This window comes from Lepidothrix coronata, unplaced genomic scaffold, assembly GCF_001604755.1.
Source record: "Lepidothrix coronata isolate B3197 unplaced genomic scaffold, Lepidothrix_coronata-1.0 Scaffold90, whole genome shotgun sequence".
Taxonomy (NCBI): domain Eukaryota; kingdom Metazoa; phylum Chordata; class Aves; order Passeriformes; family Pipridae; genus Lepidothrix; species Lepidothrix coronata.
This window is the reverse complement of record NW_016690270.1, coordinates 1,841,633-1,854,892: the sequence shown is the minus strand read 5'-3', so window position 1 is coordinate 1,854,892 and position 13,260 is coordinate 1,841,633. Positions and strand designations below refer to the sequence as shown.

The 13,260-nt window shown below is 47.2% G+C and overlaps 1 protein-coding gene across 1 annotated transcript; it reads right to left on the bottom strand.

Moving 5' to 3' along the window:
* Window positions 1–1,517: 1,517 nt before the first annotated feature.
* SIKE1 (suppressor of IKBKE 1) lies at window positions 1,518–6,242 on the bottom strand. Its single transcript, XM_017821368.1, has 5 exons — window positions 5,929–6,242; window positions 5,725–5,833; window positions 5,233–5,375; window positions 3,267–3,380; window positions 1,518–2,900 (listed from the first exon to the last, which is right to left on the bottom strand). Exons 1-5 carry the CDS (start codon window positions 6,085–6,087, stop codon window positions 2,811–2,813), a joined length of 615 nt encoding a protein of 204 aa, XP_017676857.1. The 5' UTR covers window positions 6,088–6,242; the 3' UTR covers window positions 1,518–2,810.
* Window positions 6,243–13,260: the final 7,018 nt, after the last annotated feature.

Sequence of the window (13,260 nt, the reverse complement as noted above, 5' to 3'; positions counted from 1 at the left end):
CTGAAGGGCTCCGTGGGGGGGGCGGCAGCGCCCCCTGGCGGCCGCGGGGAGGGAGAGGGGCTGAGGGCGGTGCGAGGGAAGAGGGAGAAGAACCTGTTACAGTTTTATCTCTTTCGAGTTAACGGCGTCCGAAATGCCTGTGAGGCGTTTTAATCTTCGCTGTCCCAGTGCGGGTTAACGTCCCTCCAACTGGGTCGTTTGCGTGCATTCGGAAAAAAAACCAGAAACTAAATAGAAGTTGTTTGATTGAGGGGAGAGAGAAAACCCCGGCTGAGGGGAGGAGAGCTCCAGTTGAGGGGAGAGAACGAGTGCTCAGCTAAGGGGAGAGATGGAGCCCAGTCTGTGGGGGAGACTGAAGGGAGAAGGAGAACTTGTTATAGTGACTGAAAATGTTGTATTTTGTCTCTTTTAAATTAATGTTGCCTGAAACGCCTGTGAGGCGTTTTTATATTCACTGTCCCAGTGCAGGTGAACATTCCTCCAAACTGGGTTGTTGCCCATGCAGCCAGAAGGAACCCAGAAACTAAATAGCAGTTGGTTTGATTGAGGGGAGAGAGGAAAGCTCGGCTGAGGGGAGAAGAGGAGCCCCGGCTGGGGGCAGAGGACGAGGGCTCGACTGAGGGGAAGGGAGAGGGAGCCCAGGTTGAGGGGGGAGAGGAAACCCTGGCTGAGGGGGAAGGAGCTCGGCTCAGGGTCATGGCAGGCTCCGAGCCTTGCCCTTGTTGAAGCTCCCACTGAGCTGAAGGATCAGGGGGTGACATTTTGTGTCTGGACTCCCACCCACAGGCAGAGCATTTCCAGTCCTGGAGCTCTGGTCCAGTTTCCAACAGTGAAGCCAATTCCGAAAATGCCCAGCAGCGCTCAGGAACTGTGTGCGACTGGGCATTTACAGCCACAGACTCCGCATTTACAGATCCAGAACGGGACAGGAGTGAATGGGACATGTAGCTGTGTCACGGGAGGTTTAGGCTGGACACGGGGGAAAGGTTCTTCCCCAGAGTGGTCGGGCACTGAACAGACTCCCCAGGGCAAAGGGCACGGCCCCAAGGCTGCCAGAGCTCAAGGAGTGTTTGGACAACGCTCTCAGGGACAGGGTGGGATTTTGGGGTGTTCAGTGCAGGGCCAGCAGTTGGACTGGATGATCCTTGTGGGTGTCTTCCAGCTCAAGATGTTCCATGACTCTATGAACATATTTAAACTTCCCTTGCCAATTCTGGCCCACTACTAATCAACAATAAACTCACTCAAAGCAATTGCTGTTCAGTTTCTGGCTTTTCTAAATGCACAGCAATGACCAAATTGGAGGGATGTTAAATCTACCCTGGGATAGCACAGATAAAAATGCATCACAGGCATTTAGGATGATGTTAATTTAAAAGAGATAAAATGCAACATTTAAGTTATTATAATATTTCACTCAGGCAAGGTAAAAACTAGAGGGAGTGAAAAAGGCTTGGGAACATGCAGAACACATGGAATTCCCCCCAGGACTCACAAACAGAACACACCTGAGAAAATTACTTCTCACTGAGTTTTTTTATTCCCTCCTAAACAATTCCTAATAGAAAAGGATTGTATGCAAGAACACTCCTGTACAGAAATCCCTTATATCTACCAGTCTTGCTGGATATTCCAGATGTTCACAAGGAAATGTCTCTTAATAAGCACAGGAACAAGTCGCCTTCTGCATCTATCAAAAGTCTTGCTTGGGAAAAAGTGGCATAAAAATTTAATATTGGAAATTAGATGTTTGTTGTTCTTGGGGGATTTTTCTTTGATCACAGGTCAGACAGATCTTTATATAAAAGTGTCAATAAAAATATCACCATGTTGATAAATTCCTACAACGCTGCACCTCTAATTTCACTCAATGCAGTAACTATGGAACACCTGTCACTGCACTCACCTGTGAAGTGACATTAAAAATCTGTGTGTGTGTGGTCGGGTTTGGTTATTTTTGAGGCAGACCTGAGCTCGCTCTTCCTGAGTCCAAAGTGGTGGGAGGACAAAGAGCTTTGATCTGAAGGTGCTGAGCTCTGGGCAGGGTCTGAGCACACCGACAGACCAGGGCTGGCCAGCACCCACCCCCCTGGGAGCACTGGTAAGGCTGGGACGGGTCTATCCACCGAAAAAAAGAACAGCCAAATATGCAGAGTCCTTCAAAACGCCCAGGTTTGTGTCAGGAAAGGTTGTCCACTGATTGTCACCCCTAAAACAAGGTAAACTTTGCTCTGAATAGGAGTGACTGCTTCGAGTGCCCTTCTGGCACCTGCTGTTCTCTTACCTGCTCCTAAGTGTCCAGGAAACAGAGTCAACCCAGGTAACAAAGTCAGTCCAGGTAGCAAAGTCAACCCATCCAAACCCTGAGGGGTCACTCTGCAAAGCAAAACTGCTCCGTGCAGCCAGAGCAAACCAGGCCCCTGCCATTTACAATGTGGGTTTTGGATAGTCTCTTATTCCCTCTATCAAGCACAATAATCACAACCTGCATTATGTTCTCGAGCTACAGACGAGGTGGATCTAAAAGCCAACTGCACAGCTGGAATTAAATTACCTAAAGCTCATAAAAAAAACGACAAAGGGAGAGGAAATGAACGATCACAAGGGAGGACACATCAAATATTTCAGTGTTAAGCATCCTAAGACAGAGCAACAAGCCTCTGCCATCAACATTTCAGGAAAGTGCAGAGAAAACAGCCCACACACTTGAAAGATAAAACAAATTTACAAGGAAACAACCTGAAAGAACAAATCCTTGTCAGGCAGTTTCATAACAGTCTCTGGAGGTTTGGAGGTGAGGTTTTTGTGGCCTAAGCTTCACAGTCCGGCAGATCTTCCCTCTCCACCTCGAAAGATTCCTTGCTGATTGACAACAGTTCACGCAGCTCTTTGTTTTCAAGCTGCAAAATCAATATTTTTGCTGAAATAGAAACGAGCTAATTCACAATTAAAGGATGAGAAACTTTCAGTAGCCCCACTCCTTCACAGACAGATAAAACCCATACTTTGTAATACAAGCATTAGTACGGTGCTGGCACAAGGGGAACCACGTCATTTGAAGTGTATCTTTTGCTTCTGGCTTCACATATATAAATCTACACATATGAGGACCATCAAGACTTGAAAACTAACAGATCATATTCTGTTTCCTGACCCCACCCCCAAATTTTTGATTATTATGAATCCTTGACACAAACAGAAAATCCAGAGTAAGTCTCTAGATCCCCAAAGCTCGATTTATCCTCAACAGCTGGATCTGCTCTTACCTCCAGCTGAGCCAGTTTCTCCTGAACTTTAAAGAACTGATCATCATCCACTTGAACAGCTTTTCTCATCACCTCTCCCATCTCACATATTCTGTCTATTTGATTTTCAATTTCCTGAAAGACACAAAACATTCAGCATGTTCAGGCAAAAGCAACAGTCATAACCTATCCCCTCTAAATGACTTACTTCCATTGTCCCAAGTTTGGATTCTTTCCATGTTTTGAATTTTAATCCTTTCCTCCCAAGCACTTGCAATCCTTTCCATCTTGTACACTCAGGGATAAGAACATGTACCTCTTTGTCCTTTATCATGAGTCATCAGTGAAAACAGTGAATAGGATCACAGCAGTCAGCAAGATGAGGCACCCTGACTTGCTAAGAGGGAAAGAATTTCAAGTGTGACAAGGACTGAGGCAACAGATTCGGGGTCACGTGAATGCCATTACTAGGCAGTAAATTTTATATTGCTTTATTAGACAAGCCTGGCTCTGACTTTATAAAGACGTCAAATACAAAAGCAAAGAAGATGTCAAGTAACAGTGTGCAGTAAACAGGCTCATCTCAGAGGGCAATGAAACCAGAGCAAACAAGACCAGAGCCTCCTGAGGCAGATTTTACAGAATCAGACTAGAGACAGCTCTGATCCTTCTGAAGAAGCATTTTGTTGAATCTCAGAAATGCAAACAGACCAAACACTGAAAATTCCAACATGGAATGTAGCAGCTCCTGCTTGAAGAGCAATACATCAGATAATGTGACAGGGTGGGGTTTCTCTAAATGCCCACAGTACTTCCACTGGCTCTGGAAGATAAATGTATCACAGAGCAGAGAATTCAGTTTTGAATTCCATTATTCATAAAGTATGTAAACAAATGAGAGCATCTAGAGGAGAGCTGCAGGAACGAGAAAGACTTCTGGGAAAAAAAAGATTATTAATTTTCTAAACAGTATTATTTTTCTAAACAGGAGGATGGTTACGATAAAAAAATGGATCTTTAAAAGATATCAAAATGTTGTGACTGTTCTCCAAGGGGTGGGTAGGTGAAAACTCATGGACTTTAGTATGGAAGACTCTGCCTAGACATTGAGACAGTCATATCCCATCAAAGGTTCCTCCTGAGCCTTTTCAGCTTTGCATTTCCAACTTTTCTTCAAATGTAAAGTCTTGATAAGCAGTTTGTGCACCCACTGGAAACCAGCCATTGCTACACCACTTACCTTCAGAGGAGCCAAGCAACCCACAAAAGAGAAGTGGTGAGGTGCCACATATCAGTGCCAAGACACACGTGCAAAGAGTTAGGCTGGCTCCAGTTCCAAAGGAAAACCCAAGACATGAGATGTCAGTTGGTTGAACCAACTTGCTGCTCTCCAATCACATAAAAATGCCTTTTAACAAATGCCTAACACAATTTGTAAGTCTTAAAAAGAGATTTAACGTTATTCTGTTTTTATTAGACACCTAACATAAAACAGGCCACAGTTAGCAGCAGCCACCACATCCCATCAGCTCTAAAGTCACTGAGTCCAGCATGGATAAAGGGACACTTTTAGGCCACTGCAGAGAGTATCTGGATTTAAAAACACTTGGAAGTGAAAATCTCTTAAGAATTAAACATATACAGTTCACAGAGATTTAGGAGGTTCTTTTCCCTGTGTTACAGTTACTGAACAGGAATGGTAACAACTCAGGTGTTTTGATTTTACTGCAGAGGATCAGAAATGTTAATTCTTAACCCAGGGAATTCACCACCTGGTCGAAAGAACAAGACTCCACCTGGGCTGTGAAGGGGTTGTATTCTGAAAGGAACAGAGGGAAAAACACCAGCAGAGAGAGACAAGAGTAGGAGAAAAGAGTAGGAGAAAATGTATTTTGTAGCAGAGACATTGCAGGACTGGAAACAAAGGTTGTATGACAGCGAGCAAGTGAGGGGTCTTGGGCACTGCCCTGTCCCCATTCCACCTTACCACAGAATTAGCCTGATGGACTTTCAAGACCGGTTCTGCATCTTCACGTTTTCTCCCTTCCAAAAGCTGCAACATCTGCTTCCTGTACTTGCTCATGATGAGCTCGAGCGCATCTTGGTGCTCCTCCAGCGAGACCCACAGCTCTGCAGAACACAGCCCGTCACACGAACGGAAGAGCGGGAGACCTCCCACAGCAGCGGCAGCAGGTGCCCGGAGGTGCCGGGGACCAGCTGATGGTGGGATCGCGCAGCCCACGACAGCTCAGGCCTGGCACTGCCGTGGGGCTGCCCGGAGCCCCCTCGGCCGAGGAGCCACCCGGGACATCCAGCGACTCTGCCACGGGCAACACAGATCCACCCCCACTCTCCCCGACACGACCCTCCCGCCGGCACCACCGGGCGCGCATCTCCCGCGGGACATCCCCGGGGCCCCTCTGACATCACCCACCGGGACCCACCCCCCGATCCCCAGCACCCCCCGGGCCCCGCTCACCCCTGTTCTCCTGCTGCAGGTCGCGGATCTGCGTGTTCTCCTGCGCCAGCACCACGTGCGGCCGCAGCCGGGACGGGTCGGGCCGCTCCGCCGCGACGCCTCCCGGGCCCTGCCGAGACACGGCGGGGGTCGGTCCGGCCGCCCCTCCCGGACCGGGCCGACACGCGGGGGTCGCTCCGCCCGCACCCCCCGCCCCGCGCTCACCTGGTCGGCGCAGCCCGCGCCCGCCTCCCGCATGGCGGCCACGCGGCGGTGCAGCACGGCCGACTGGTCGATGAGCGACTCGGCCGCCGTGTCGTGCTCCTTCAGCCGCTCCAGCAGCGTGCGCGCGTCCGTCAGGATCTTGTCGATGGTGCAGCTCATGGCGGGCGGCGCGGCTCACCGCCGCGGCGGACCCATGTCCCTCCCGGCCCTTCCCTGCCCCTCACACCCCCCGGCCCCTCAGCCCCTCACGGCCCCGCCGGGCGCGGGCGGACGCGAACCCGCGGGCCCGGGGGCGCCGCTTCCGCCCGCGGCCACAGCGCCGCCAGTGCGCAGGCGCGGGCCGGCGCGGGACCGCCGCTCCCACAAGGGGCCGCCGGGCGGCGCCAGAGCGCCACGGGCAGAGAGAGGGGCGGGGCCAACAGGCGGGGCAGGGTCAGCGGGCGGGAATGGGGTCACGGAGGGGGCGTGGCCACATCGAGGGGCGGATCTACTGTGGGCGTGGTCAGCGTGAGGGGCGTGGCCAGGGGCGGGGTGCGGTTCCCCCGTTCCCGAAGGGAAGCTCGAATCCCGGGAGCTCGCTTTGGTTTTGGGGCGTTTTAGGGGGTTTTGGGGCAAGGGGACACCGCCCCCACCGGCACACTGTTACCGAGCCGCCTGCCCCGGTGGATGCCCCCCCCTCGCACGTTCGTTACCACGCCGCGGTTCCTCGTCCCCGAGCCCCCCGCACCGAACCCCCCGATCCCATCGGCGGCAGAAGGTGCCGGAGGAGCCGGGAAGGGCCCTGGCTGCGGGCGGGCGCTGCTCGGCACAGCCTGTTTGCACAGGGCCGGTCCTTGACCCCGGGTCCCGTTATCTCCGGGGCTGCTCCTCGCACAGCGCGATCAATCCCGCGGGGATCTGTGGGGCTGCCGTCTTATCTGATACTCCTGTTTGTCCCTCCCCACAGTAAACATCCGCCACTCAAAATAACAAGCTCTGCACTGCTGACTTGCTGCTTTGATTCTTGTTTGCTTACTGAAGCTACTGCTGCTGATCCGTGGTGTCCTTGAGGCTTTGCCCGACTCTGTGCCACAAATTTGTTTAGTATCACTGACTTCATTACAATGTTTTCAACAATAATATTTTAACAGGACTCCCTCTGACTTGAATCATCTTTCAAGTTAAAATCCCCATTCACACAGACACATGAGAAAACTCCAGGATGCTTTCTCAGAGGAAGGATCCCTTGTGATCCCAGAGATAATCAAGAAGTGCTGAATGGGATCATTTCATATAAGCAACAATCTCTAAGCATGCAGTCAATGCAGCAAAGAATGGAGTAAGCAGCTGCATTTGGAATATTTCATCAGAATCAGATTAATTAGTGAAGTGTGAGAGCTATTCTGCAAATTTGGGAACTGTAATCCTGCTTTATAGCAACTTGTGTGGAGCTAAATGTCCAGCCTGTGCTTTATGGCACGTTGCACCTTGTGGTCCTTCCCTACTTTTCATCTTATTAGAGAATATTAAAAAATTAAGACAACTTGTTATCAGAATTCTCTTTTCCTAATGGGCAATTCCTGAACACTTGGAAAACTGACAAATATTGCCGTGTTTCCCATTCTGGTTATGGGATGAGTTGGTCACAGCTTGCCCTGCCCAAGATGGACACGACATCCCCGAGTTTTAGCGAGGGCTTGTTTCCCTGTCCCACTTTCACATCCCCACGTGACCCCACGTGTGCAGTTCAGCAGCTCCTGTCGCTTCCCAGCTCCATGTGCACCTTCCGAGCCTCTCCCAGTACATCCATTTTTCCCAGAGCCTCTGTGGCTCACGGAGCAGGCCCGACACAGCTCCGTGGGATGATCTGTGTGTTCCAGAGCCACCTTCCTGTTGGTCACTTTATTCAACATAAGGAGTTTCAAAGTGAAATCAAACCTGCAGCCCCCGAGGTTCCACTTAACTCAGGCACTCAAGGAGCCATTTAGAAATGCAGCACTGGGAGTTCCAGTCCACATCCACAAGCAGTCAGCTGGAGGAAGGATCATTTCACCTCTTCAGGAGCTGTACTGGGATGTGTCTGAACCTCTGCCCTGTTCTGTTCCCTGTGTTCATACTCCTGATTTAACCCTCACCTCTCCCTGGTGGCAGAGATGCCACCCTGCCCTTCCACACCAACTGCTGTACCAGAGTATAATTCCAGGATCAGTTCATTCCCTCTGTAGTGTTCTGGCTGCTTGGAATAAAATTCCAGAATGAGGGAGATGGGAGACCATGACACCACCCCCACACCCAGGGATGGGGCTCAGCCCCTCTCCAGCAGATCTTCTGGCATGGAACCATTTGTTCAACTCCCAAAGGGCAGTGGAGTGACTCCGTGTGGCGCCAGGACACAGAGTGGATCCCAGTAGGACAAAGCTCCTTGATTTAAATGCTGGGAATGCTTGTCACCAAAACTTGGAGTATGGAGCAACAGAGCTTAAACAAATCAGCGGATGAGCATTTTCTGAGTAGTGGTGCCTTCTAATTCCCTTGGCTTTATCACATCAATTCTGTGTAAACGAAAGAGAATGTATAAATTTGGCCTCTCAAACCTTTTAGTGTTTAACTTCAATTCGATTAAACACTTATGTGTGTGTACAAAGTGAAAAATGAGGTTACAAGAGGTTAATGCTTTAATGCTTTTAATAACTCTTAACCACATGGCTGTATTTTGTCAAACAGAACATGGGTTTGTTGTAGCAGAGAAGGGAACACTGGATAGAGGCAAACTGAGACACTCTGAGACAGTAACCCTGCTGCAGAGCCCAAACTGCTTCCAGGCCATCTTTGAAAAATCAGAAACAGTATTTCTGTGATGGGATAAATACATAACATTGCTGAGCACAGCTGAGGAGGTTCTTGATCACAGGAGGAAAGTCACAAAGAAAAGAAATCCAAACAGACCCAAAGCACGGAAAAAGTTATCAAAGAGATTGGTAACAGGCCCTGGCACAGGTTGCCCAGAGAAGCTGTGGCTGCCCCACCTCTGGAAGTGTCCAAGGCCAGGTTGGACGGGGCTTGGAGCAACCTGGGCTAGTGGAAGGTGTCCCTGCCCATGGCAGGGGGTGGAACTGGGTGAGCTTTAAGGTCCCTTCCAACCCAAACTGTTCTGGGATTCCGTGAATAACGCACAGAGGAACCGACCTGTAGCAAAGGGCAACATCTGTGACAGACTGAGTGACATCTAAATGTAAAGTAGGGAGTAGGGAAAAGAATGTAAATGGAAGTAGGGAAAAGAATAAAGGGCAAATTTCTAGGATAATTCTTGGGGGTTTAATCATAAGTTAGAAAGATTGTGGCTAAGTCTGTGAAAGCACAAGTGCACAAGTTTCCCATAGACACCACCTTTTCCAAAGCATAATGTGGCATTTCTGATTTCCACTACGAGTCCTTCCTTCAGAAACTTGGTGCCCATAAACAACCAACTATTCCAGCAGCTACAGCTGTTTGAAAAGCAAACTACACCACACCCCCAACACTTTCTGACTGCTTGCTTTTACAATTAACTGATGGTGTCAACACAACCATCAGCTACTCTCACAGTTTCACTGGCACTGCCCTCAACAAAACTGTAGCACAGAGACTCAGACCAGGGGGCCAAGTGAATCCTCCTCTTGCACTTCCCATACTTCAAGGTGGATTAATGTGGCATAAACCAGAGTTGTCCTGTGACAAAAGTTATTTCCAAGAAACTCACTCTTATTGTTCATCCTAATTATCCTGCTTTGATAAATCTTGAGGAGTCACCCACTGCACCACAGCACTCACATTTATGAGTCTAATATTCTTTTCCCTATTAAAACAAATGTCCTCAAGATGGAATCCAGGCTGGAAAAAAGGAAAAGCATTATCATTGATAAATGGATGTATCCAGTTAGTTCAGTCCCTCAGCAGCAAGACTCCACTGCTGATAAAATGCTGATTAAGGGATTCCACCATAATTATTTTGTAATGCTTAATACAGAGTGTCAAGATCTTCTGCTTTATGGAAATCAGGTCCAGGACTTGGCTTCCCTTTGCTGTACCTGCAAAGTACAGTCACTCCAGTGCTTAAAGTTACAAGTACTCCCTATGAATTACCAACTCGGAGATCCCTGCAGGAGATTGTAATCAAGCCTAATTAAGATCTTTATCTTTTTCCCCATCATGCCTGGATGAATATCAATGCACTGGAGCATTTTATTGACAAATCTTGGTCTTCCAGCCAAGGAGAAACAGATTTGGCACAAGACACTTAAAGGAGGAGTTGTCAGGGTACCCATGCACATTGTGAGTGTAGAATGGATGGGCTTCTTGGACCTCCTCTGCCTTCAGGAACAGGAATATTTTGTAGGCTGTCTTGAGATTTTCAGGTGAGTTCAAAGCAGTTTGGCTCCTGCATTAAAATTCAATGTATTTCAACAGTTTAACTCTTCAAGATTTGCCTTACAAGCCTGTTAGAAAATGCACGGTGAAACTATCCAACAACTTCATGATTAAGGAAAAAATCAGTCTTAAAAAAAGATCAAAATTGGTTTTCCTCTCTGGTCTGATGTTTCAGCATTTCCTCCCATGAAAGCATTTAAGAACTTAACGAGAGCTTCCATCTTCTCCGGAGTTATTTCCCTTCCAATCTGACCCTGATGATTTGTCTGATGCATTTGATGCAAAAGAGAAGAGTATCTATATTATCTCACACTAAGTCACCTGAATGAACTCGTGCTCTACAATGCTGAAGGGGAGCTGTTCACTGTGCAAGGTCACACCAACATCCAAAATTGTTAGTCCTGAGGCTTTGTGCTGTTTCTCACCCACGACTGAGGTCCATCCCTGCCCATGCAGAAAATCCCAACAGTGCCAGCACTGCTGCACCTTTGGAAGATCAGTAAATAATCCAGGAGAGAGGAGGAACAGAAAACTTGCAGGTTTTTCATGAGTTCCTTAACAAATAGTAAATGCAAGCTCTCAGAACACCAAATTTTTGGCAAGGATTTGTCTGCCAGTGTATTTTATGCCTCTAAACCATTTAATCTCTCTAAACCAAAAATAGGTAAAGCTTAAGCTAGATCACTTTAATACATGAGCTGTATTGTTAATACTCAGCTTTCTTTAATATTGCTTAGAAGAGTTTACTAGCAGGAGAGATTTAATCCTGTAATGAAATAATCTATATTTCAATATAACCTTTAACTCACATAGAACAACGATTACTGTAATGAGCAATTAGTTTTCCAAGAGCTTCCAATCGTTTAGTATTTGACTCTTGCTTTCATCATTTAATGATTTACAGTAATGAGCTGGGACATCAGTATTTTGTACTGAAATGGCCAAAATAGTTGCCGAGGCATCCTTGCCCTCATGTGACAGATCTCAGATGGTTTGGGGAGAAGTTAGCCAAGAGCAATAGACGATGCCATCACTTCTGTTTCAGTTCTACTGAAAAACAACAACAAAGTGACCGTCCTGACTTGCAGTCAGGGCTCAGTAGCTTTTGGAGGACTGCTCCTCTGCTGAGATTCTGCCCTTTGTTTGAGTTTTGTTTGACAAATGCTTTATAAATGAGCAGGAGAGGTGGTTTATGTTTCATTAATGAGGCCGATAGTGGTTAATTACTGAAGTTACGTAAACAATCCAATTCCAGATCGAGCCAAACGGGTCAGTTATGCAGAGAAGATCCAGCTGGAGCAGATACGATTTCCTTTAACTATTCGGATACCAAGCAAGTCACAGAGATCTCAAATCTCCAGTTCAGATGAGCAGGGAGTTCTGCTGAGCCTGGAAACAGGTATTGACCCAGGGCAACTCTTCCTTCATCTCCAGCTTCCCCACTGCCCAAATCCTCAGCCCCAGCTGCCCAAAGGCAGACACTCCACGGGGGTTCAGTTTCCACTGGTGGCAGTGAGGCTGCACAAGTGCTGCAACACAGTGTCCAGGGCAGGCTGGTGTCACCACATCTGCTTATTTTCCATGGAAAACATGCCTTATTTCTGTGGAAAACATCCCATACTCTCCACTTCAGTGCCACTTCTAGATGTGGGCCCATGGCACGAACTTGCTCAGCTAATGTTTTCAGGCCGTGTCCATGAGTAGCACTTTATTTACTCACCTCTAGTAAATCATGCTTGGAGTCTGTGATTATTTACTTTGCCCACTGAAAGGGCTCTGGGCATGGGACTGATCAGAGACTTCATCAGTGAGCAGTGTTTTGTAAAATTGATGTATGTATAGGAAAATAAAAGCAAACAGAGCTGGAAAGGAGCTTAAAAAAACGTTTTCCTCCCTTACAGACCAAAAAAAACAATTCTCAAGTTCTGCCCAAACTGATCTTCCAAATATCCAGTGAAGATTGTACAAGCAACTTACTCCAGTGCTCTATTTTTACCACAGTAATTGCTTTCCCTAGTATCTAATTTAAACCTCCCTTATTCCTAAATAACCTTTTTGTTTCTTGATTCTTTACAAGCATGGAAAACAGTTTCTTTTCTTCTTTGAAGCAGTCCTTCAGGTGACTCACGTGTGCCCTCAGATCTCCCATTTTTGTCATGCTGAGCTTTGAGCAGGAACAGCGATTTGTTAAAATAATGTAAATATCTGTATTTAACATAAGTACATGTATTTAACCTGGTCTGAATCACTGCATGACTAATGCACAACAGTTTTATTAGTGCAGCTATGAAAACACCGTGGTGGGGGTTGGAGTAAACAACCACGGGCTAATACTTAACGTGGCACTGCTGTTTATTCATACTACAAGTAAGTTTTAGGTTCTTACGTATTTATTTTAGAGATTTAATTTACTCTGAATCCACTAGGCTTTATAAAATGAACAGAATGGGGATTTGATAGCTTTTAAAAAACTGGGCTTCACGTTCCCCAGAGTCAACAGGCTCTAAATACCCTCATCCCACAGCTACATTTGACCAGCTTATCACTTGGTGGCTTCTATTAGAAAAAGTGCTAAAAATACAAGTCAGTAGTATTTACAAGCTAAAGGCAATATTTCACAAACCTCTGCTTGTTTTTCCCGCTTCCATGAGAAAGGTTGGATGAAAAAGCCAATGGGATATGTGAAAGAAATACTGCTATGGAAAAAAAATCTTAGTTCTATGAATTGTAAATTCTTCGTTTTTACCACTGAGGGTTTTTTTGACAATTTAGTAGGCTGTTGTCTGAGGCTGCTTTTGCCAGAAAGACAAATGCTGATCCTAATTAAGCTTACAAGATCATTATCTTTGTGTCTGCTGTATCATCTATGCATTCCAGCCCTCCATCACCACACCTGACCAACGCAGGACATTTGAAAACTCAAAAAACCCCATAATATGCTCAAAT